The 25,638-nt window shown below is 45.2% G+C and overlaps 1 protein-coding gene and 1 long non-coding RNA gene across 2 annotated transcripts in view; one reads left to right on the forward strand and one right to left on the reverse strand.

Moving 5' to 3' along the window:
• DDRGK1 (DDRGK domain containing 1) overlaps window positions 1-24,166 on the reverse strand; it is a 35,922-nt gene extending 11,756 nt beyond the window's left edge. The window contains exons 1-4 of the mRNA XM_064419065.1: window positions 24,012-24,166; window positions 16,347-16,508; window positions 7,078-7,184; window positions 5,434-5,535 (exon numbers count right to left, since the gene is read on the reverse strand). Coding sequence (XP_064275135.1) covers window positions 5,434-5,535; window positions 7,078-7,184; window positions 16,347-16,508; window positions 24,012-24,099 — 459 coding nt within the window. The 5' untranslated portion in view covers window positions 24,100-24,166. The remainder of the gene's footprint in view (window positions 1-5,433; window positions 5,536-7,077; window positions 7,185-16,346; window positions 16,509-24,011) is intronic.
• On the forward strand, window positions 23,999-24,940 carry LOC135299716 (uncharacterized). The gene is made up of 2 exons (XR_010361659.1): window positions 23,999-24,132; window positions 24,586-24,940. It is a non-coding gene; the product is annotated as an uncharacterized LOC135299716 (long non-coding RNA).
• Window positions 24,941-25,638: the final 698 nt, after the last annotated feature.

The raw sequence follows: 25,638 nt of genomic DNA on the forward strand, positions 1-25,638 counted from the left end.
ATTTAGAATCTTTATTTCTATTTATTTAGAATATTTATTTGTATTTTTAAATATTTATTTCTGTCTATTGACAATATTTATTCCTATTTATTTAGAATAATTATATTTATTTACAGTATTTTTTTATTTGACCATCTCTCTAACTCTCTTCTCTCACGTGCCCACGGAGCAGCTGTGTGGGAGCTGCAGGCTCAAATTTAGGCAGCAGAATTCCCACAAAACTCAGTGTTGTCCATACAAATAACCCAGAAACACCCCCAGCCCCTCAGGGTCTCCTCACAAACTGAGCCCAGGATTTTGTGCCACAGGCACACGGAGGGCACTGGGCTCAAACCCACCTTTTCAACCCCACATTTTGGCTCTCAAAGTTCCTCCTGAGCTCAAACCCACCTTTTGAACCCCACATTTTGGCCCTCAAGGTTCCTTTTGAGCTCAAACCCACCTTTCCAACCCCACATTTTGGGTCTCAAGGTTTCTTTTGAGCTCAAACCCACATTTTGAACCCCACATTTTGGCCCTCAAGGCTCCTTTTGGGCTCAAATCCACCTTTCCAACCCCACATTTTTGGCACTCAGGCTCCTCCTGGGCTCAAACCCCATATTTTGGCACTCAGGTTTCTCCTGAGCTCAAATCCATCTTTCAAACCCCACATTTTGGGCCTTAAGGTTCCTCCTGAGCTCAAACCCCACATTTTTGGCACTCAGGTTTCTCCTGAGCTCACACCCACCTTTCTGACTCCACGTTTTGGGCCTCAAGGTTCCTCCTGAGCTCAAACCCACCATTCCAACCCCACATTCTGGCACTCAAGGCTCCTTTTGAGCTCAAACCCACCTTTCAAACCCCACATTTTGGCACTCAGGTTCCTCCTGAGGTCAAACCCAGCTTTCAAACCCAACATTTTTGGCACTAAAGGTTCCTTTTGAGCTCAAACCCACCTTTCCAACCCCACATTTTGGGTCTCAAGGTTTCTTTTGAGCTCAAACCCACATTTTGAACCCCACATTTTGGCCCTCAAGGCTCCTTTTGAGCTCAAATCCACATTTTTGGCACTCAGGTTTCTCCTGAGCTCAAACCCACCTTTCTGACTCCACGTTTTGGGCCTCAAGGTTCCTCCTGAGCTCAAACCCACCTTTCAAACCCCACATTTTGGGCCTCAAGGTTCCTCCTGAGCTCAAACCCAGCTTTCAAACCCCACATTTTTGGCACTCAGGCTCCTCCTGGGCTGCTGGCTCAGAGCAGAGTGGCTGGGCCACCCCCCAGCCATGGGTGGGGTGCTGGGGAAATCCCAGCAGATGGAAATGTGGTAAGTGCAGATGCTCATCTTCAGCTGCCTGCTTTTATATTTTTTTAAATTTTTTTTTAAGCAGGCTTGCCTCTCTCCTCACCCATCTAAATGTTACCCAAAATGGGGCCTTGAACAAAGATTTCTTTTTCATTAGTTTATTCCACTGCATGTGAAGAACAGACTATCCCACTCAGACCACACCTTTATTGAACAAATAAGTAAATAAATGATCACTCAAACCTTTGTTTCCTTTTTTCCACCCAACCTCCCGTGCCCACCAAGGACCTGGATGTGCTGCGAGGCTCCTTTCACCCTCTGTTTGCCCCTTGCCTTGATCCCAGGGATTATTTCCAGCACACCTTTTACCAGGTGACACCCACAGCATCCCAAAAACTCTCTCAGGCTCCCAGCTGGAAGCACACATTGATTTTTTGGGATCACAGATTGCTCAGGATGCTGCTTGGGTGGAGCAAACCTCAGTGGTAGTGAGGAAGGCAGAGCAAACACTGGACACTCTTCAGGCACCACCTGCCTTTATTTGTGGCTGTTTCCTGAATTTTTAGGATGAGGGACAGCATCCTGAGTGTTTAGAGGACCATGGATCAAAGAATCCCTCCTTGTACAGCATTCTGTTTTGTATTGTCAGAATACAGTGACAATATTCAGGAAGCCAAAAGGGACTTTGCAGAGAATAATTTGGCACAGAGCAGATGGATTTGTAGGATTCCTGCCCCCCTCACTGCTCAGACAGAATGAGTTGTCCTCAAACCCTCAAAATCTGAGGAGAATGAGGTTTTTTTGCAAGGTTTTCAACTTGTACTCCCTTAGGAGAAATTAATTTTGAGGGAAGTATGCACACTTGAAAACTGATGCTTAAACTGCAGTTATGGAGTGGTTCTCCATCAGCCTCAAGAAATGCACTGTTAATGTAGGAAAAATGGATATAAATATCAAACAGATAATGAATGAAGAGCTCTGCTGAGACACACATAAATCCTGCTGCTCACAAAATAAAACAACTAAAACTTGGGCCTCTTTTTACAGAGTCAAAACTTTAGGGTCAAACCTTCCAGAGGATCCTTGTGATCCTGGCTGACCCCCATTTCTACAGCTCTGAAGATAAAAACCATTTTTATTCAGGCACTTAAATGCAAATTTACCAAAATCTAAGTGCGTTTAGGCACTTCAATGCAAATTTACCAAGATCTCTGTGCACAAAGGAAAAAGAGCTTTTTTTTTGTGAGCAATCTGCCAGGTTTTGTCTGAAGACTCTGTTTTGCAACATCAGAGGAAATTCACTCTCATTGATAAGGTGTCAGCTGGTAAACCAGCTCACCACCAAAAAACTCCAAGAGTGAAAGGGAAATCCCCAGGGTAAAGCAGAGCTGAAGCAAATGCCAATTATAAAGGAGCCAATCAGCCAATCAGCTCAGCAGAACACTGGAAAGGAAACTTGAATTTAAAAATACATGATCTGGTTTGCAACACTCAAGCCAAGGGGCAACCACATTTTATTTATAAGTGCACACAAATCTACTCACATAGAAGCAGAGGGTATTTTTCTCAAGGCTAGGCAAGATTTTAGCTCCCATAACTCCCTCAAGGTACAGCTCCCACCTGTCAGCACAATTTTAGTAGCAGTTCTTGGGAAAAAGACTGAAAAAAAAGGGTTTAAGTGGAATTTAGGTATCAAAGTTGTGTTTGTTTGGGGACTTGCCCCTGACAGTGAACCTGCAGAAATACTCTGGGAGAGGAAGGGGAAAAGGAGGTACCTGAAAACTGCAACATTTCCCAGGCAAACTTCAGTGATAAACTGAATTTTTTGTGCCTTGTGGGGTTATATAAACTACAGCAATGTCAGTGACCAAAATGCCTCTAAAAAAACAGCTGCCCCCTGGTTTTTATCTCTTATCAGTCACTGCTTGAGGTGTCTCTCAGAATTTTGCCTTTTCACCTCCTAATTCAGGTGAGGGAATGGAATCATCACATGTGCAGTGCACAGGGCATTCCTGGTGACAAGCCATTACTTGTGGCAATGAAGAATTCCTCCTCTGGAGGAAAAGAAATGACATTTTATCCTGTGTATTCCATAAACCCAGTGATCCTCTCAGAGGCTCTGCCTTTTCCATCACACCATCAGTCTGTAACAAGATTGGAAAGATGAGATGTTCCCAGCCTAAGGACAGGCTCTCCTCAATTTTTGTTTCCTGTTACAGGCTCCATGAAGACAAATTTAAAATGACCAGAAAACAGCTGAGCATGAACATTAAATATTGTCAGACACATTTACTTGATCCACGCTGCAAATGTTCAGCAGTTACTGGATTATCAACTTAGACACAAGCAAAAAAATTAAATATTGACAGCACTTTCCTCTGAGAGGCAGAATAATGCTCCTGTTGTAGCCTGGTGGGTGGGCTTGCTGTCCTGATAAATACTGGGAAAACAAATAATTAAACCACACTAAAATAGTTTAAAATGACAGGATAGTCACTTGGCTAAAGTGACCAAGCTGGATTCAGGCATTTGGGCAACTTTCCAAGTTCTAGGAGGTACTCTGTGGATTGTTGGGCACAATATTTAAAATAAATAAACAGATAAATAAATAAAATCAGAGCCTTAGTTTGTACTCTTTTTCCCTGAGCAATGTGAAATAGAAGTGCTCCTTTACTAGGAATACTGCAAACTAAACCAGAAACAAGTAAGTTTCCTCATTCAACCAAAAATAAATTACACAGCCCTCAACTGAACAGAAACCAAAGTAAAAGAAGGTAAATAAATATTTCTGTGTGAAGAGATGCCTGGTTGAAATTCCACCTTTATTTTCTACTGAACTTTTCAACTTTGCCTGGGTTAACCCAGCTGAATTGCTAAAGCTCAGGTGAGATCCCAGCAGAACAACTCAGTCCTGTGCCACAGCTTTCCCTGGAGCAGGCTGGCCCAGCTCAGGTGGAATTTGCTTAAAAATTCACCTGCTGTTCTGGCTCCCACCCTGCAAGGGATTGGAAGTTCCAGTGTCACTTAATGTCACTGTCCAGCCAGCGTGTCACAATTCCCCCAAAGCACTGGAGTCATCTCAACTCGTTATTCAGGGTTTCAAGAGTGCTCAGAACTTTAGGAAAGCATTAAAAAAATAAATGTGTGCATCTATCTTGGAAGGGAAGCTGTGGAATTACTGGTCCTCTGGAAGTTTGGTGAAGCTGTTTTACAAAATCATATCCTGATGTTGTAGTGCTGACATTCTCCCAACTCCAATTTCTGAAATTCAAGACTTTTACTGATGGAAAGGAACTGAGAGTTCAGAAGGAAAAGGATTTGTGGGGAATAAGCCCAGAGCTAAATGGAAATTCACATAAAGATCTCATGGATACAATCTGTATGTGCAATGTATGGGTTATTTTTTAAAACTGCTTTATCCTGCCTTCATGCCCTCGAAAGAGGAAAGGAAAAATTATCTTTTCCTTTTTAAAATATTATCAGCAACATACCCCACTTACACAACCTGCTCTTGGAACAAATTAAAATAAATCTCCATGAAGCAGAGACACAAATTTCCAAAAAAACCCAAAAAATTCACAGTGGGAGCTGAAGGCTGCAATTTTTCATCTCAGAACTGTGCAGAACACCTCTGTCCTTTCCAGCACACAACTTGCAGCAGCACCAGAGCACGAAGTTCTCAGCCAGCACTGATGGCCTGAGTACAAAAAGCAGCTCTGAAGTCCAAGTTTTCCTCCCTCACTAATGAAAAGTATCCAGCACAAGCATTTCAGCTGAGCAGTACCTGTTTTTCTGGGTCACTCCTGCTAACATATGCACAGCTCAGGAATCTTTAATTGGGAAGCACATGCAAATACATAAAATTAGAATGAAATCATACAATTTCACACAACACTTGCAAAATCAGTTGCTGCTGCTGCTGCTGCCTTTCACTTTCTGCCCTGCTGGTTCCAGCTGGCAGCTCCCAAGGAACAGGGGAAGTTGTGAATCTCCATCCTTGGGAGACACTCAGAGCTGGGCTGGGCAAAGTCCTGAGCTCCAAATCCTGAGCAGGACAGAGCCTGAGGTCCCTGGGCACAGAACTCCCCCAGAAACAATCCCAAAGGCAAAGCTGGCTCAGTATTTCCATAACTAAATACAATTATTCCCACCTGTCTTTCCTCCTCCAGGCGAATCCTCTCCTCTTCTTTCCTCCTCTCCTCCTCTCTTTTTGACTCGAGCTTTCGCCGTTCTTCTCTCTCTGCTTCTTCAGCCTGAAATAAACATGATGCAAGCCAAGCCTTACTCTTTTTGAATCTAATTTTTGAATCTAATTTTAAAATTTCATACGATTATACCATGAAGGAGTTTCTTACCACCTTTTAGATGCAGAAAGAAACATCAAAAAAGAAGAATAATAATAAAAAGCCACTACAATCTCACTTATTTCACTTCCTCTCCTTCAGCACACTCAGCATTGTGGTAAATTTAGAAATTACCCTCCTCACTTGTCTTATCTGTATCTCATTAATTTTTGAATGTGCCTATGAGCTTATTACAACAGTGATGTTAAGCAATGCTGTGTCATGGAATTCCAGTTCTCCTCACTTGAAGTTTAGTTAGAAAGGACCTTAAGGAATAAAAAAAAAACGGATTTGGAACACACACTGTAAAAAAAGTGCATTCAAATGTATCATTAACCTGGGCAGAATCTCTTACAGAAAAAGCTGCAATGGTCTCTTGAAATCATTTTATTTTTGTTGTTACAACAAAGAGGTTGTTGCAAAATGAGGGAAAAATAAAAAGGGTTTTGTCTTGGTGTGTTTAGCTTTTTAAAAGATTTTTTTTCAGGCTCTTCAGGATACTTCAATTTGAAAATATATTTAAGAGGACAAGCAGAAAATATTCCAGTGGATGATCTGGCTTTGACAAAAAGCCCCATCCAAGGAATTTATCTGTCTACATGGGAAAATAAAAGTCAGCGTGTTTTAAAATGAAATAGAAGATTCCTTGTTCCACCAACTGATGCTTATCCAACTTCATTCAACTTTGCTCACATTTTCCACCAAAAAAAAAATAAAAAAAAAAAATTAAATTCAATGAGTATGGAAAGTAACAAGATGATGAAAGCACTGAGTGAGAAAAGGTTCATAATGGAAGTATATATATAACCAGTAATTAAGTTTATTACCAACTGCTCCATCTACTACACTGGATTTAAACCTCAGGTGACACTAAAATTCCCAACTTGGGATTTCACAAGCTTTAAAAATGTTCATACAGAACAATATAGAGTCTGAAAAAAAAAAAAAGAACAATTCCAAGGAAAATGCACAAATGCTGCCTTCAGAAGGCTGAAAAGCCTCTTGCTTCCCTGGAATTACCACCAAAAAGCTTTTCATCTCCCCTAGTCTGTAAAAACAAGAAATATGGCTAAACACAGATAAAACCAAACCACATTTCTGCACTCTGAGAGCAGCTGAACCACTCCTCACCACTGCCCAGGGTGTCACACCAGCACCAGGGGGACTGGAATGTGTTTTTAAGGGGAGACAGTGCTGACATGAGGCTGGGAAGCAGTGGAAACATCCAAGAAAGAGCATTCAAGAGCTGAACTCCTCTCCTCCCCACGAGTCTGAATGGAAAGAAAATGAGACACAGTTTTCCACGGCCCTCTTGGGCCAGCAAAAGCTGAATTGACATTTTTAAGATAAACCAAGCCTTCAGTGATGACACTGCCTTTGCCTTTCTGTGTCATTCCCAGCTCTCTGCTGAGCTGTTCAGGCTCTGCTCAATACGTGGCAGGAAACACTCACCTCTCTCTGTGCTCTCCTGGCTTGTTTCTCTTCTAATTTCCTCTGCTTCTTTGCTCCAATTTTCCCAGACACCTGAAATTCTGGCACCTCCTCAGCATCCTCTTCCTCTGCAACATTGCACAAAATGACAAATTTTAAATCATCTGTCAAAAAGTCCCTTGGAGAAAGTTCAGTGCTGCCTAGGAAAGCAGCAGCAGATGAAAAGGAGACACACACACGCTTCAGACAAGACCTTTTAGATGGAAAAAAGGGAAAAAAAATCACAGGAGACTGCCAAAGCCACAGAGCAGAAGTAACAAGGCAAACACACACTCAAGTGAAAGGAGAAATAAAAATTTCCTTGATCCTTTGAAGGGAGGCTTTTCATAAATATTTCCTGCTTTCCACAATTAAAAGAGAGATTTTCTCTGATACAGGAATTGTGCTAATGGTTGTCATTATTTATCTGCTCAACACTGGCCTGCAGAGACTTTTTCTTCTCAGTTACCCCCAGGCTTTGTACAACAGACATCCACTGAAAAACTGGGATTCAGAGGCACCCCACTCATCCACTGGTTCTGACAGAAAAAACCTTTCAGGGCTGAGGGAGGAAAAAAAAAATCCTTGAAATGCAAATCTTGGGTCTGCCTGCAAGAAAATGACATGTAAATATTTGCCTGTTGTATGACAAATGGTTGTTTACAGAGGTGATTTCTGCAATGGTGAAATATGAAAGGGTTTTATGCTCAAAGGGTGTGCAAATGAGGATTTGTGCTCACTCAAGGGCTGAGGCAGAAGAGCTTTTAAATGCAGCCATTTCCTCCCAGCCACTTTTTTGGCTGGTCTAAATCAGGGCTGGGGACTGAGCTCAGCACTCCCAGAGAAATCCTCAGCTCACTGCACAAACACCACACAACAAATCCACAGTCATGGCAGGCTCAAAATGAAAACTCTCACACTTGGATCCCCTTTTTGGGGAAAATAATTAATGCTTTGAGCATCCCCAGTGCTGCTCTGCTCGCTGCTGACTTCAGATCCAAACTGGAAGAGGTTTGTGCCACGATGTTTTTTAGAGGGAGATCTCTCCAGAGCACCTGGTCCCTTTTTTTTTGGGAACCCAAAAAGCTGCTATGAAAAGAGCATATGGATGAATGACACTCCCACTTCTTTTTTTATGAAGAATTAGGTTGGAAACATTCTTGTTTTACTAATTCCAAGACACAGAATGGGACTATGGTTAAACTGCCAAGACATCATGAGAAATAAATGTATCTGAGAGCTGTGGAGGTGGCTCTCAAATAACAGCAGTTTTCAGGAGATGGAATTAATGTGAGCCTGGTTGCTGAGCTGGGCTTGAGAGAATTACTGGAGTCTGATTACTGAGATGATCAAAAGGGTTCCCCCTTCCTGCACCAGGGATACTCAGACCTGACACAGATGCTTCTGTAATTTTAATGATGCTTTAAATAACTTTATTTATATTTTAAATACAGCATCGAGGTGAGCTCCAAACACAATGGGTGAGCACACCCAGCACTAGCAGTTATGACTCCAAAATTAACAGCTCAGTTCTGGCATTATTGTTTAGAAAATTATTTCTTGCAAACACCACAAGTATAAAACACCATCGATGACACTGTTCCACCTGAGGGCTCCTCAGATTTCATCTATATTAAGATTACCTGAGCCAGAAATCTAAGGAAGGCTTGTTTAAAAGCCTTTTTTTTTTTTTTCCCCAGTCCTGGATCAAACACACCTTTGTTGCTCAGGAGCATTTCTTTCCTCCTGTTTGAAGCATCTGATGTGACCCCTTAGGCACCACTTCCTCCAGTGTGTGGAGCTCCACCCATCAACAGGCAGAGATGGGGATGCAGACACAGCACATGACCCAGCAGAGCTGCAAAGGTCACCAGGGCACTAAACCTGGCTGCAATCAAAATTTACTGAATTAAAATTTCCTGAATAAAGCTGAAGGTGCTGACAGCAACATCAACACACAGTCAAAGCATTTTCTGAATCCATTTGCTGTCACAGCTCCACCAAAAGCAGGGAGGGTGCTGCACACAGCCAGCAATTCTTTATTTCATTTTAATCCAGCAGTGATTGTTTCAGCAGCTTTTAACAATCACTTTTCACACACTTGTGGCTGTGACAGCACTGGGAGACTCCGTGGGGAGTGAGTCCACAGGAACTTGGACTCCACATGTTCCTGAGCTTGGGAGGGGGGTAGGAGGGTCACTTCATGAAAGCAGCTCAGCATCCCCAAGTGCTGGGCTTGGGCAGCCTGGATTTGTGCTCAGCTGGGAAACCCCATGCTCTGACAGCATTAAAACCAAAAAAAAAAAAGGAGATTTAAATGGGATTCTGGGAAGGAATTTTCCCCTGGAATGGATTTGCCAGAGAAGCTGTGGCTGCCCCTGGATCCCTGGAAGTGTCCAAGGCCAGGCTGGATGAGGCTTGGAGCAGCCTGGGCTGGTGGAAGGTGTCCCTGCCATGGCACTGGATGAGCTTTAACATCAATTCCAACCCAAACCTTTCTGTGATTTCAGCAGTCCCAGGAGTTCCCATCCAGAGTGAGAAAGCACAACCAGTGTGACACACTCTGCCTTACACAAACGTGGGGCTCCCTGCTGCCCAGCTCAGAGGTGGCTTCAGGGAATCTTTGCTTTTCATTGATATTTTGAACATACTGAGAGGCAGCACAACAGGGAGGTTATCAGTCACAGATGTGTCTGAATTACTGGAAATTTCCAGACTTCTTTTAAAAAATGCTTCCCAGTACCTTTAGTAAGTGTGCTGATGTTCTCTAGCAGGACAGAAATTTAACAGAATTCTGTAGTGTGTACAGAACAGACAAAACCTTCCAAAATAAACAACCACCATTGTGTATTTTAGTTATCCCAGAATGGTTTGGATTGGAAAGGACCTTAAAGATCATCTTGTTCCAACCCCACTGTCACTCCCACCTTCCACCAGACCTCCAAGCCCCATCCAACCTGGTCTAGCTGTCCTTGTTTTGCTTCCTTTTAAATTTTGGGTGAAGCAAATGGATTCCCATCCATGAAAAAGAATGAGAGTTGCACAGGTACTCCCAGAAAGTCCTTTGGGCACAGCCAGCTGCCTTATTTACTATTTATGCAGCACCTAACAAAAGGAGTAAGAGAAAGGAGGGGGGAAAATGCCAGGCAAAAGCAGCAAATGTTATTAACAGCAGGTAATTAATACCCAACAGATGTGTGACACCAGCCACTGGAAAGCTGTGGCCATTCCCCAGTAACACAATCCTGTGGTGGGATTAATTACAGCCTAATAACTAGCCTTGAGTTTTGTGTTTTTTAATTTAGAAACTGAACAAGAAATTGGTTTATTAATCTGAAGCCACAAAGCAAGCAACATTTAGGGCAGAAAAGTGCAGCAGACACAAAGACCAGACCTTCAGAGCAGAATGTGAAGTTTATTCTCAGCTAAAAGCACTTGGCAGAAGTGAGAAACCACAGAGCTGTCCCTGGCCAGCCTGGCTGTGCCTGAGCAGGATCAGCCTCTCACTGGGGGCACTCTGACAGCACCAAACTCACTGCACGAGGAGCAGCAAGGCTAAACTGACTTTTGATTCACCAGTTGGGATATTAGTCAAAGTTTAACTGTACTAGAAAGGTTTTCCTACTGATTAAGCATGAAAATAATTTCAAGTACTACGCCAATTAAGGCAGCTCCATTTCACAAGAACAGCGTGGGACCACATCACTGCTTCTAAATTTACACATTTTCCAGAGCTTTCAGTGCTCAGAAAAATGCTTATTTTAAGAGATTTCAGCACAAACACATTCTTCTTGAACTTATGCACAATATCCATCACTTAATGGGGATGAAGAATTATTTTTACATTATTTTCCCCAAAAAAGTAGCAGAAAACACTCACACAAGATTTTTTTTTAGCTGCACGATTTGAAAGCTGAGCTTAGATACCACACAAAGCAATAAAAAGCATTTTAAAATGCCCAATCATTATAATTTTAAAAACTTTTAAAACCTTGTTTTTTGCTTTCTTTCCCAACAGTGATTAATACTTAGAAAAATGTGAGATTCTCATCTCTAAACCTTGCCATGCAAAAGAAGAGAGGAACTTATAATTTATGTTTCACTCACAAACTTTTCTTTACCATGTTTTATTTTACAAGCCCAAGCACTCAAACTGTCAAAAGCTGTTGGATTTATCATTACTGATGCTGTGGAAGTAAAATAATTTAACCAAATGTTCACTGTACTGGAGATTCCAACACTTGTGCTCAGCTGCACGATGCCAAAAGCTCAGAGAAAAGCCATGCAGATGTTGGGATATTTAACCTTTGGGAGTTTTATGTTGCTGCCAGAAGTAGAGAGCCCACAGACAGGGCTCTCTACTATTATTTCTATTATTAAATAATAAAATATTAAATAATAATAATATTTAAAAATAATAAAAGCAACCTGACAAAAGCAGATTATTTCTTTGAGGGAGTCCTTACTTTGTTTGTTAAAAAACCAAACCAAAACAATGATCCACAAGTCAAATCAGGTTCTGTGGGACATTTTGGAAAGTGCTGGCATTTCTTAGACAAGTCTGGTTCTTGCTCACCACACCATGATTTAGGGCAGTTATAACCACCAGTTTCTCTCTCCCTCACATCCACAGCAGCAAAGGTTTGGCCTGACACACCCCTCTAAGTGACAGAAAAGTCTCACTATTTTTAGCACAGCTGGATCAAGACAACCCAACTGTACCTGTCATTATTTTATCTTCATGAGTTTTTTTGTCACTTGAGAGGAAATGACATTTTTCATGGAAATATCAGATGGATGGGTCACTTTCTGCTCCAAAATGCAGTTTCAAGAGAAGCACCTTCACCCCTGAGCTCTTTGCAGTGTTCAAGGACAAGGAGAAGGTTTGGAGGGTCAAGCTCAACTTGAGAGCTGGATAAATGTTTTTTCTGCACAAGTAAAAGCTCACAACAAAACACCCTTATGTCCACCCAGAGGTGAGGAGAATCCAAGGGGATGCACTCAGAGCATCACTCAGGCAAAACCAAGAGCCAAGCACACCCTCCCTGGATGGTAAATAAAAGGAATTTCAAATTGGAAATGGGTAATGCTATTTACACTACCACACACCCCAAACATCCCTCACCCCAACTCCAATTTATCCCCTTCTCCCACTGCTTAGCTTGGCCTCTGTGCCCTAAATGATTAATGCCTGAAACCCTCACCCATTTCTGCCTTGCAGCATTTTCATCTTGGCTGGAGCCAGTCCACAAAGCCACCTCTGTCTGGGTTCAATTTAAATTAAGACGAACAGAGTTAATTAAGTCTGCTAGCTGGGCTCTCCACCTAACCCCATGAATAACTCTCCTTCCAGACTCCTTTTCCACAGGGAAAGGAGCAGCACCCTGCTCTGGTGTGCAGAGCACAGAGGTTTTTAACAAGACTCCAGATTGCAGAGGGCTGCAGGAAAGGCAGGAGCGTTGTGGCTGGAATGAAATTGGGCAATTTGAGGCAATCACAACCATTTTTCTAAAGCCAGCCTGAAAGTCCCAGCTCAGGGGTCTCAGTCATTTTGAGAATCACTTTGTCACCAAGGAGAAACATCTCCCAGCAATCTTTGTCCATCAGAGGGTATCTGCAGGTGATGATACCTGGCAGGTGACCTCCTTGGAGCACTCACTGACCACCACTGCTCAGTGACCCGAGGCAGGGTGGCACCTGGCTGGGTCTGTCCCATGGACCCTGGCAATCAGGAACCCAGCACCTGCTGGCTTTTCTCTCTGGGAGGAAAGTCAGGATATTTGCTGCTGCAGCATTGTCTGCCTGTGACAATCCGTAACTGATTTAGTTAGCTACCCCAGAAAGCTGAAGATTTACAACCTGGTTTTGGTCTGAGACAAAACCAAGTGACAGAAAACCCTCACCCTCACTATTTTTAGCACAGCTGGATCAAGACAACCCAACTGAACCTGTCATTATTTCATCCCCATGAGTTTCTTGTCACTTGAGAGGAAATGACGTTTTTGATGGAAATATCAGATGGATGGATCACTTTCTGCTCCAAAATGCAGTGGGTGTAGATTTGAATATTGAAAATAATAATTTACTATCTCTGTATTAAATGATTCCTTATCCAGGCTGACAAGTAAAATTGAAGCTACAGAAGGGACAATGAAGTTTTCAAGGTTTTGATCTCAGTGCCCAGGGTTTGGAGTTGTTTTTCCTCCCCCATTGTTCTGTGACAGATTTGAGTCCTGGCACCAACACAGCAGCTCAGCTCAGGCAGCAGAAACCGTGGGCTACAACTTCACCCTCAAAGCTTCTTTCTCATTCTGGAATTGAAATCTGATGGTTAGATGGAAAACAGAAAACCCTCATGCTAACCACAGCTCCAAAGTCTGCAAGTGCAGCTTTGGGGACATTTCCTAGAGTCAGCAGAACTGGCTCCCAACAGGCAGAACTCTGAGGTGGCAACAGCACTTCCTACCTGACTGCACTTTGTGACCATCACAGGGACACAGGGATGGTCAGGGCAGCCCCACACCCTCCCTGAGGTCACTGCTCAGACCCTTCCAGCAGTGGCTTGGTGAAGAAATCACTTCTTGGCAGAAGTCAGAGTGACACACAGAAGGATCAGGCAGCATTGCCCAAAGTTCAGCACAAGCCCAGAGTGGAAATTCCACAAACGGAACAGAAATTTACCAGTGAAATATTGCAACAAATTCAAACATACCAAAAAAAAAATCTGCTTTGGTTGCAGATGTTCAGAAGTTTTCAAAGGCAAGAGTGGAGAAACCAGACTGGCTTGGGTTTGCTGTTTCTAAATTGCCAAATAATTTTGCTCTTCAGCCCTGGTGCTGCACTGGGCTGTCTTTCCAAGGAGTCAATGAATTCTTCAGCACAAAACCCTGCTGTGGAGAGAACTTGCCATTCCAGCTGGCTCAAATGCAAGCAGCAATCAGGCAAAACTGCTCTATACTGCAGTGACACAGAGAAAATTTTTAAAAAAAGGGATAAATCCCAGAGTGATTCCAGGCTTGTGCCACATGTCCACAGAGAGGGCTTTAAAACATTTAACACATCCTTTTGTAAGGGGAAAACCCTTACAAAAGACAGGTATCTTAATCCCTTACCTAAGACAGGTAGCTCAGGGCCAGGCTGAAGGATTTGCAGCACAGAGGGTGGCTAATCCCAATTAATAATGGCCACTGATCACCTCAGTGCTGGGGAATCAGGGACAGCTGCTTCTCTCCACAGCTCCTCTGCCAAGTCTGTGCTCACTCTCCAAAGGCTTTGCTGCTCCTGCTGTGCACCTGTGCTCAGCCACTTGGAAAAAACATCCCAAAATATGAATAAAACCACCCACAGAAGCAAAAAGCAAGAAGCTGGTTTAATTTGGGTAAGAAATTAGGGAAAACAAATAAAAGAAGGCATGTCATTTCAAAGGGAACTTCGTGCAAAAGCAGCAGCACTTGCATCTGATGTACAGAAAGCTGCAAAAGAATTATTTATAAAGCCCAATGACACAGATTCTTCTATTGCTAAAGTGACAAAGTAAGATAAGACAAGATGAGCCATTTGCTTTGACAGCTTCACTGTCGGCCCTCAGCATTCAAACTTTTGATGTCTGGAGTTGAAAACTGAGTATTTTTAGATTCCATTTTCTTTCCAGGATGTTATCACACAAGAAGAAATAACCAAAGTTGAAAAGTTCACACCTGTCCAATCTCCATCTGTGAAACTGCTGAACATAATTAGCTGGAAAAGGACATTCACCTGCCAAAGTGAGGCTTCCTACAAAATGCAGGGCAAGGAAAGCTCAACAAAATGCAAACAGCCCCTAATGAAAGCATCACAGAGCTGTGTGCTCGGTGCTTTCACCTCCTGCACACCGCAAAGACACCCTGATCTCCACTGCAAACTCCAGAACTTGAGCAGAAAGCCTGAACACTTCTCCCACGAGCTGAAAGTAGAAAGAATCCAGGGGGTGAATCATGGTGATCTCATCTCTCCAGCAATAAAGAGAATAATGTGTCAAGCTTCACCAGAAAAGGGAATTATACTTACAGGCTGTAGAAAGATGTTATTTATCACCATATTTTTGACTACGCTACAGAAATATAGCTGTGACCTGTAAATCCAGCACAGGATTTACACAACACATTGTCAACAACCTGCTGGCAAAATGCTGCAGTTTGTGGTGATCTCCAGGAACTCCTCTTGATCCTGACCACCACCTGCATGGCTCCTCGGAGAGAGAACTCCATGTTTTGCAGAGATTACACAGGGGAATTAATGCTTCCCACTCGTTTAAAAGGAATCAGTAATGTACTACAGCTTGCTGTTCAATGCAAGGTGTGGATTCTGTTTCCCCAGATTTACAGAATTCCCAGAATGACCAGGTTGGAAGAGACCTTCAAGATCATCCAGTCCAACACCTCAACTAAACCCTGGCACCCAGTGCCACATCCAGGCTTTGTTAAACACACCAGGGATGGTGACTCCACCACCTCCCCAGGCAGAGCACTACAGAAATTTATCACCCTTTCTGTGAAAAACTTTTTCCTGATATCCAGCCTGTATTTCCCTTGGTGCAGCTTGAGACTGTGTCCTCTGGTTCTGTCAGTGCTGCCTGGAGAAAGAGCCCAGCCCCAGCTGAGCACAGGCACCTTTCAGGGAGTTGTAGAGAGTGATAAGGTCACCTAAATTAAGGCAATTTAAGTTAATTCCCTGCATGGCTAAGAAGGAAATACAAAAGTTTTTAGGAAGGATGTGAAAGCTCTGGCACCACAAACAGCCAGGATTCACCTCAGGAGGAGGCAGAGGTTTAGTGTAAGGGGTATACAGAGAAAAGTGATGAAGTACAGAGAGAAGACATGCTGTTATTGTATTGTAAATTTTTTATACTTTCTCGGTGATTTCCCATGGGTAGTTCTTCACAGCACAGTTAACAAACTAGTTCTCTTCTTAACCTCTCTTTTATAACGCTCATCTTTATCAAATACAACTGTAACCTATTAAAACCAAACTTATTATTAATCTTTAGTAATTAATACAACTACAACTCCTCAAAAACAAAATTACTTTCTACACTATCCCTACCTTTTTACATTTTATCCCCCCACAAAGACAGATTACGGCGAAACCGCAAATAATCCATCAGCAAAACCCAACAACTTCCTCCAGGAGGCAGCTGCACCCCTTCCCCAGCTTGAACAGCTGCTGTGAAGGTTTTTTTCCATGCCTGCAGGATGAGCTGAAGGCAGAGTTACCTTGCAGCCCCTCCTCTGCCTGCTGGGCTCTCCTCTGGGCCATCAGCCTGGTGCCCATGTTCCTGCGGCGCCGGGGCATCCCCTCTGCCCGCTCCTCCACCTGGGGCCGGGGCCTGGCCCCTGCTGCTGCTGCTGCCACATTCTGCTGCTGCTCCTCATCAGCTGCAAGAAAAAAGGAAAATGTTCACGTTAAAGCTGAGCCTCCCTTCTGTTTCTGAGTCAGCAAACAGCACAGACACAAAAGTGTGTTTTTCTTTCTTGTCAAAAACGGCTTTTCGCAGATATTCAAATGAATATTGTATGTGTTATGTTAGAAGGTTATGGTGTATTCGTTTTCTTAAGTAGTGTGTTAAATATAGTTTTTATAACATAATGTTAAAATAGAAACTATGCTACGTAAGATACTTTTTTTAAAGAGAGGAATAAGGTACTTACACTGAGACAGCAGCCACAGGACACCTGAATCTTTCAGAGAAAAGGAATTTATTGCTCCATTATCAGAAGGAACTAACTTCTTCCCACCTCACTCATTAAGAGGAAGAAGGTGACACTGACCAGACAGAATCCTTTGTCTGAATGCAATTTATGCACCATGCATGAGGTGTATGAATATGCAACAAGCTGTTGCTTTTAAGGGTTAATCCTTTGCTAATGTGGGTCCTTTTTCGGGCTTATTTTGCCCAGAAAGAGGTACCTGGACTGTCTGTAACTCTTCGTTTTTATTGTCTTGTATTGTCCTAATCCCAACCGTCCAATTTTTTTATTACTCTAATTTTATTACTATTTTTATAACCATCTTACTACTAATAAACTTTTAAAATTTTAAAAACAAGTGATTGGCGTTTTTCACATTTCTGAAGTACTTTGATTTTTTTATTTGAATTTGTACTTGTGTAAGGTAGATTCATCTGACTGAAGCCTCAGAGGCTGAATGTTTCAGAGAGGAATATGTAAATCATTCCACATGAAACAAACCCTGAAGAGCAAAAAAAGGATCACAAATTACAGCTGAAATGAACACTTCATTCTACCCCGCTGATGTAAACTTCCCAAATCACAGGTAGGTACAAACAGGACCCAAGGGCCACTGCAGCTCTCACTGCCATCTTCTCTGCATGTGCTGCAGTCACTAATTAAGATCTGGAAAATGAAGAAAATCCTGGGAGGATGGAACTGACCAGTGGGTTCATTTCAGAAGTTTTCCATAGAAAATTCTCAGATTTATTTATTTTTAGGCTTCCTGTTGCTTTTAACTATGGCAGTAATGCAAAAAAAACCCAAAACCACATAATGGTAAAATATCATCATCCCTGATACCTGCTTTGCATATTCAGTTGATAAGCCTAACTGATATTTGTTACCTGCTCAATCCTGCAAAGTATTAACTTTTAAGCTTTAATTCAAGCAAATATTCAAATGGTCTCATGGAAAACTGCAGAACAACTCACTTACTCCAACTCAGAACACATTTATTTTGTGATCTGACAGATGATGCTGTGTCCCAGCAGGAGCACAAAATGCTCTGCACATTGTGCCAAGTCTCCAGCACCCCCTGAGCCAAACAATGCCCTCCTAAAAAAAACTCTTATTAGCATATCTGCCATCAGAAAATGGGATTTGTTGTGAGTGAATCTCTGCAGCACACCAAAGGCGTGCCTGCAGCTCACCTCAGTTATCACAGCCTTCAAAGCACTGATCTTGGGGCTGGTAAGGACAGGCTGCAGCCCCGAGGACAGCAGGGCCACCCGGGGCAGGTTCTGGCCAGCAGAGATGTCACAGGGATGTCAGCAGGTCCCCACCACGCTGTGACATTTGGAACTGAGCCACTGCCCTGTCACACTGCTGTCACCCTCCTGGTGCCATCCACCTGTGCAGACGGAGCAGGGCTGTGAGAAATCACTGAGTGCAGAGATGCCAAAATGCTGCTCCAAGCCTTGCCCAGTCCTAGCCACAGCTTATTTGGAATGCCACAGGAAACCTTTTCCTGAAGAAGCAGGGCAGATCACTTCTTGGACACTGATAAATGCCAAAAAAGCTTTTTATACAAATGCAGTATTTAACTTCCTAAGTTCTTGAGATATGCTGCAATTCAAACCTCAGCATCCTTTCACCTGCAAGCTTCAGTGATTCCCAAGATGGTCCTGCCCAGCAGCTCAGCTGTGCAGTTCCAGCTCTCATTCATTCTGGTTTTGGTTCCTGTTGTCCTGTGAAACAGAGACTGCTTTGCATTTTATGAAAGAGGAATCTATTTATAAGCCATGTATTTATTTCAAACCGAAGAGCTCAACCCTCACAGAGAAAAACATGTGAACCAAGCTCTCTGCTCTTCTCCATTTAACTCTCTACAGGAGATTAAGTAATTCCTCAAAGTGACCAGTCTGGACTGGGCTCAGGATGTGCCAAACCCCACCACACCTGACCCACATCACAAACACACAGGGCAGCTGGTGGATGATATTTGTCACATCTCCAAAACGTGCACATTAACAGAAGACACCAAGCCACTACAGATTGTCATTTAGTAGGAAAATAAATGTTTTAATGAAGATTTTTTTTTCTTCCTTTCAGTCTCTAAAATATTTCTCCTGACTGCAGATTCTTTTTCAGCAGCACACAGCTGGCTGAACACCAGCCAGTGGCACCTGGCTTGTGGCAGCAGGGCCAGGGCAGTGCCTGTCCCCAATCCTGGGGGTGGTTTTTGAGCCCCTCCCAGTAAGAAAGACCTGGAGAGAACCCAGGGAAGGGAACAGAGCTGGGGAAAGGTCTGGAGCCCCTGGAGCAGCTGAGGGAGCTGGAAAGGGGCTCAGCCTGGAGCAAAGGAGGCTCAGGGGGGACCTTGTGGCTCTGCACAGCTCCTGACAGGAGGGGACAGCCGGGGGGGTCAGGCTGTGCTCCAGGGAACAGGGACAGGAGAGGGAACGGCCTCAGGCTGGGCCAGGGGAGGGTCAGGTTGGATATTCAGGAAAAATTCATAATGGAAAGGGGTGTCCAGCCCTGGCACAGCTGCCCAGGGCAGTGGTGGAGTCCCCATCCCTGGAGGGATTTAAAAGCCATGAGGATGTGGCCCCTGGGGACAGGGTCAGTGGTGGCCTTGGCAGTGCTGGGGGAATGGTTGGACTGGGTGACCTCAGAGGTCCTTTCCAACCTTTCTGACTCGAGCATTCTAGAACTTGTATTTGCCAGGCACTCAGCTGGGCAGGGATTTGGAAAACATGAATGTTACTCACTGCATTTCTCCCTGTCCTTTCACAGCAGCAGGAGAAAATCCCCATTTCCTCTGCTCTGCTGTAACACACCTGGACCTGCTCCCTCAGGGTCAGGGCTCTGCCTACGTGACTCCAGACACAGCTTTTGCTGCAGGATGCTGAAAGTTCAGCTGTGCCCTCCCTCCCCCCGAGATGTGGCACACAGAGGGGAAGTTTCACACAACAGAGGACTCATTTAAAAATCACTTTTCCTTTTCCTTGGGGCTGGACTGACCATCAGATTTGAGCTCAGGAATGATTTGCTCTGGGGTCCGGCCCTGCTGGGGTTTTTTTTTCACCTCCTCCTGCAGCACAGGGCGGGGTTTGGCTGCTGCACTTATCTGAGCACATCTCTTCATTTTCCTGGAGCTGCAGAGGTCTCAGCAGTGGCACCCCAGGCTAGCCAGATCATGCAGAGATTACTCACACAAGCACTAATTAGCCTTGATCCAGAGCCATCTGAGTGAAAATTAATGGCCAGCATTAAAGAGGTGAGACAAGCCATCCACAAGCTTTGCAGAATGACAGGCCAGGCTGAATTAATGAGATAAACCCCTCAAATTAGCAGGTAATACAAACAAAACACTCAACAGCTGTCTGGGAAAGGGACACGGGCTCAGTTTGGATTTGTGGTGTCCAGGGTCTGACTCAGCCATGAAAAGCCAAGAACATTTTTGTGCTGGGCACAGCAGCTCTGCCTGGGTGCTCAGGGAGCATCAGGGCAGGCAGGAGATTATTTCAGCTGACTTGTCAGCCAGGGCACAGCAGCAGCTCTGACACTCTGCTGTGCCTCCTTCCTGAAGGGAGAGAGAACACAACTGTGCTCTGCAAGCAGAAATCTCTCCTGAGCTGGATGTGAAAAACTGCAAAAACCACCACGGAGTCATTCAGAGCCCAGAGCAGGACCTCATCCTGCACTCCCAGGTAGAAATCTGCCCCTTCACGAAACTGTGCAAACTTTTGCTTACAGCAGAGATGCTTTTGTAGAGAACAAGCCCTTGCCTGTCACAGTGCCATCAGGTGGGCAGGTGCCACCCGGGCTGGCAGGAATGGAGGCAGTTCAGGGCTGCAGGGACACAGCTCCACCTGCTGCACCCTCACACGGGGTGGCACCACCCGGCACCTTCTGCCTCCCTGCAAAACCTCGGACATTCAGAGAGGGATTCAAAACTCAACAGTGGAAGCTTCCTGAGATGCTTTGGCCCGGTGGAGCTTATCAGAAAGAGAAGTGGCAGCCACGTGGAAAATCAAGAAATGCCACTTTTTGTTTTCATTTTCAGTAGAACAAGTCCAGGCGTGACCCTGCTGGAAACAACTGCTCCAAGTGACCTTTCAAAGAAACACAAAGGTACAGGATTTACCTCTCCTGACCCTCAGCTCCCTAAACATTTGAACATTTTTAAAAGCCAATTTCCATGAGATAACACAAAAGGAAGCTGCTGCCCCAATCCCTGCACATTATCAAGAAAAGGTGAGAGCTCCCACCACTTCTTTAGGTCCATTGTCCCTGGTTTCAAGTCCTTTCCAGGTGGCAACACAGATTTATTGGCACAATTGTGGCAGCTTCCATTTTCCACCTAAGAATATGGAATAGAAAAGGAAATTCCTGCTTAAAACCAAATTTTGTGGCTATTAAATACACCAAAATCCCAGTGGTTCTGAAAAATAATTTGTGTTGTGTACAGAGAACAAAGTCATCCCCAGCAGCTGAAATTCTGTGAAGGGATTTATCATATAGAAACCAATATATTAAACTAAAAAAATCTTAAAACCACATTTAAAAAAGAAAAAACGTGGCCAACTTGCAACTATCAAGAAGTTACCACTAAAAGACTTCAACGTGATTAAATTGTTCTGAATGTAAATTAACTTCAACCAACTTGCTGAAAATCAGTATTAAAGTTTGGTTTTTTAAAATAATTTGCACTATTTAAAACAAATGCTTGGGCTTCAATTTAGAACTTCGAATGCTTAAAGAGAAAAGAAATCCTCCCAAGCCCCACAGCCCCTGATTTATCCAAATAATGACAGGAGTCAAGCTCAGGAATTGATGCATTTCTCCAGGACATGCATCCCTCACTTTTACCACAAGTTCATCTCTTCATTCATAGGAATTCACAGAAATGACATCAGTTTCCAAACCTTTCCAAGAGAAAGGTTTAGACCAGGTCTGTGGGTGTGTGAGAAATGTGTTGGAAAACTTAATTATTATCAGCAAAATCTGCTTTTAACACAGATACCTTACCAGCACAGCATTACACTGAGTGACTGTGCTTGTATTAGATAAGTGGTGCTTTTCCCTCTTAATTAAAAATTATCAATCAACTCCCAAAAAAGAATAGAAATTCCAACCCAAAACACCCCATATCCCCAAAATCTGTGGAGGTATTGACCAGGAGTTGAGAGTTTGTCACACCTTGACACCTGGCAGCCAAACCCTGTCTCCTCCCACTGTGAGAGCGCAGCAAGGGCAGCGAGCTCCCAGCACACCTGAATCCTTCCCACAGCTCCCAATTCCCACCCACACAAGGTCACCCCAGCACGGTGCAACTGGCAGTGCTGGGCATGGCTGCACTCTGATTTTAGAGGTTTTTTCCAGCCCAGATGATTGATTCTCTGATCTAACTCTGCTCAGCAGGGACACAGGGCTGGAAGTGCTGCATCATCCACCTGCTTCCCATGGCTGAGGTGGGACACGGCACAGGACTGACTCCAGATGGCTCTGGAATATCTCCAGGGAGGAAAACTCTGCAGCCTCCCTCTCTGGGCCACCTTTTCCAGTGCTCCCAGTGAAGAAGCTCTTCCTCATGTTCAGGTGCAGCTTCACTCCCTGCCTGTTGCTGCTGTGGCATTCCTGGCTGTGAAAAATGTGTATTTTATGACTGGCTTTTTGCAAATATTCAAATTAATATTATATGTCTTATGTTAGAAAGTGATGCTGTATTCATTTTCTTAAGTGATGTGTTAAATATAGTTTTAGGTTATAACATAATGTTAAAATAGAAACTATGCTATGTAAGATATTTTATTTTTAAAGAAAGGACTCACACTGAGATAGCAGCCACAGGACACCTGAATCTTTCAGAGAAAAAGAATTTATTGCTCCATTATCAGAAGGAACTAACTTCTTCCCACCTCACTCATTAAGAGGAAGAAGTTGGCACTGACCAGACAGAATCCTTTGTTTGAATGCAATTTATGCATCATGTATGTTGTGTATGAATATGCAACAAGCTGTTGCTTTTAAGGGTTAATCCTCTGTTAACGTGGGTTCTTTTTTGGGCTTATTTTGCCCAGAAAGAGGTACCCGGACTGTCTGTAACTCTTTGTTTTTATTGTCTTGTATTGTCCTAATCCAAGTTGTATAAATTTTTATTACTCTAATTACATTACTATTTTATAACCTATTTACTATTAAACTTATAAAATTTGAGAAACAAGTGATTGTTGTTTTTCACAGTGCCCCCCAGGGCAGAGCCTGGGCCCTGCTCTGAGCCCTCCCTGCAGACACTGCTGGGTGTGGATCAAACCCCTCTCGGTTTTCTCCTCTCCAGGCTGAACATTCCCAGCTCCCTCAGCCTTTCCTGGGCAGGAAATGCTCCAGCAGCCCCTTCATCATCATCATCATCCTCCTCACAGCCTCTGCTGGTCCCTCCTGTCCTGAGGAGCCCAGACCTGGACACAGCACCCTGGATGTGCCTCCCGGGGCTGAGCAGAGGGGCAGGATGGTTCCTGACCTGCTGGAAACGCTCTCACCCCGGGAATCCCCTTGGCATTCCTGGCACAAGGGAACACTGCTGGCTCAGGGATTTGGGAAGGTTTTTCTCTGCCCCCTCTCTCCCCTGCCTGTCAAAGCTCTTCTGAAGGGCGCCACAACCCTCTAAGGACATCGGCCATTCCTTTTTTTTTGTATCATCGGGGGCACCGCTCGTCACAGGCCTCCAGCTACACCCTGTGAGCCAGGATCTGTTCTCCATTCCCTCCTCATTTGTAGGAACCTCAGGGACACCTTCCCAGTCCCAAAGTCCCTGACACAACCCCTGACACAGAACTCAAGACTTCCAACCCGGCATCCCCTCACCCTGGGGCCACCTCAGGCCGGGAACCCCCAGCACCAGCGAACCAGGCCTCGGCGCCCGCACCCCGCGGGGCAGCCCGGGCGGAAGGCAGGGTTAAGACGCCGGGATAGCCTCGGGACCCCCCCAAAATCCCCTCGGGACCCCCCAAAATCCCCTCTCCCCCCAACATGGCGGGTCTCCCCTCAGGGGCCGCCCGAGCCGTGGCGCCCCCTGGCGGCTCCACCGAAACGCGCCCCCCGCGCGCGTGCGGACCCGGTTGAGAGCAGGGCCGCGCCCACCGGAACGGGCCGGCGGGGGGGGGCGAGGGAGGCCCGGCCGGTCCGCTCGGCGCCGCGACCCACCTGCCCTGGCTTGACCGCGGAGGCGGGTGGCGAAGAAGAGAAGGACGGCGAGCAGCACGGCAGCGGCGGCGAGCAGAACCGCGTCCATCCCGCAGCGCCGGCCCCGCCCACATCACCCTTGGTACGCCCCGTCCCCTTCCCCTGCCGCAAGGCCCCCAGCTCGCGGGCTGCCCCGCGGGGTGCCTGTGGCGGCGCTGCGCGGAGGGCGCGCTGCGCTTGGGCAGGCGCGGCGCGGGCAGCCCGCGGGAGGGGTCCTGGCTCGTCCCTGAGGCGGGCGCTGAGGGAGGGCGCGGGAAAAGGAATTAAAGGCGGAATTAAAGCAGGAGTTGAAGGAGAAATCAGAATCTGTGAGGCAAAAGCTGCCGTGAGCGTGGCGCCCGCGGGTCTGGCCGCCCGGCACGGCTGCTGCGGGCGGCTGGTGGCATGTCCGTCCTCCTCACACAGGCTGGGCAGATGTTCAGCCGTGACCCCGCAGCGGGTGCACCCCAGGCAGGCCCTGACAGCTGTCGGGGTGTCACAGGCAACGGTGAAACTTAAATTACACCTCTGAATAATTTCTGTCTTCTGCCTATAGGTCTCTGCTCCTGACACGCTGCTGGCCAGGCAGCTCCAGCTTCATCCCATTCCCATATTCCAGTGTCCTGACCTGGCCTGAGCCAAATGTGCACAAAAATACGGAGAAACTTGCACTGGAGATGGAGAAGAAATTTCCCCCCCTTTGCACGGTCACCACTGTTAGATCTGAAACTTTTTCAGGCTCTGCCCCAATCCTGAGTGAGGAGAGAAATGTTTTAAGCTTTACCCATTTTTACTTTGTGGTTGTGAAGTTCTGGCTGATCAAGCCCTTTCGTGCTTCAGAAATGCTTTCAGCGTGACTGTTTAAAGCACTCTTGGTGGGGGAAAGTGTTTTAATAAATTGAAAATGCAAATTAGAGGCCATGGGACATCTAAAGGTGATCAAAAGCACTGTTTAGCTAATTAATCATTGCTGTGTCCCTGTCGCGAGCTCGAGATGAGTTCAGATCTGTCAGCAGATGAGAAGCAGCTTCTGCTGAGGGATCTGCTGAATTTTAGCCATGTAGAACCAGCAACACAGCGGGAAGCTCTCAAAAAAGAAATGAACTACAGGCTGAATGCTTTACAGCAAAGTTTTATTTTAGTAATAGCCTTTTAAAAAGTCTTATTTTGGGAATCATTCATTGAGTCGTGGAATGGTTTGGGTTGGAAGGAACCTTAAGGATGATCTTGTTCCATTCCTTGCCATGGGCAGGGTCATTTTCCACTGTCCCAGGTTGCTCCAAGCCCTGTCCAGCCTGGCCTTGGGCACTGCCAGGGATCCAGGGGCAGCCACAGCTTCTCTGGGCAGCTGTGCCAGGGCCTGCCCACCCTCACAGGGAACAATTCCTTCCCAATATCCCATCAATCCCTGCCCTCTGGCAGTGGATTCCCTGTGTCCTGTCCCTCCATCCCTTGTCCCCAGTCCCTCTCCAGCTCTCCTGGAGCCCTTCAGGCCCTGCAAGAGGCTCTGAGCTCTCCCTGGAGCCTTTTCCAGGTGAGCTCTCCCAGCTCTCCCAGCCTGGCTCCAGCCCTGCAGCATCTCCTGGACTCCTCTGGATTTGCTCTAGCT

This window comes from Passer domesticus, chromosome 4 (assembly GCF_036417665.1).
Source record: "Passer domesticus isolate bPasDom1 chromosome 4, bPasDom1.hap1, whole genome shotgun sequence".
Classification (NCBI taxonomy): Eukaryota; Metazoa; Chordata; class Aves; order Passeriformes; family Passeridae; genus Passer; species Passer domesticus.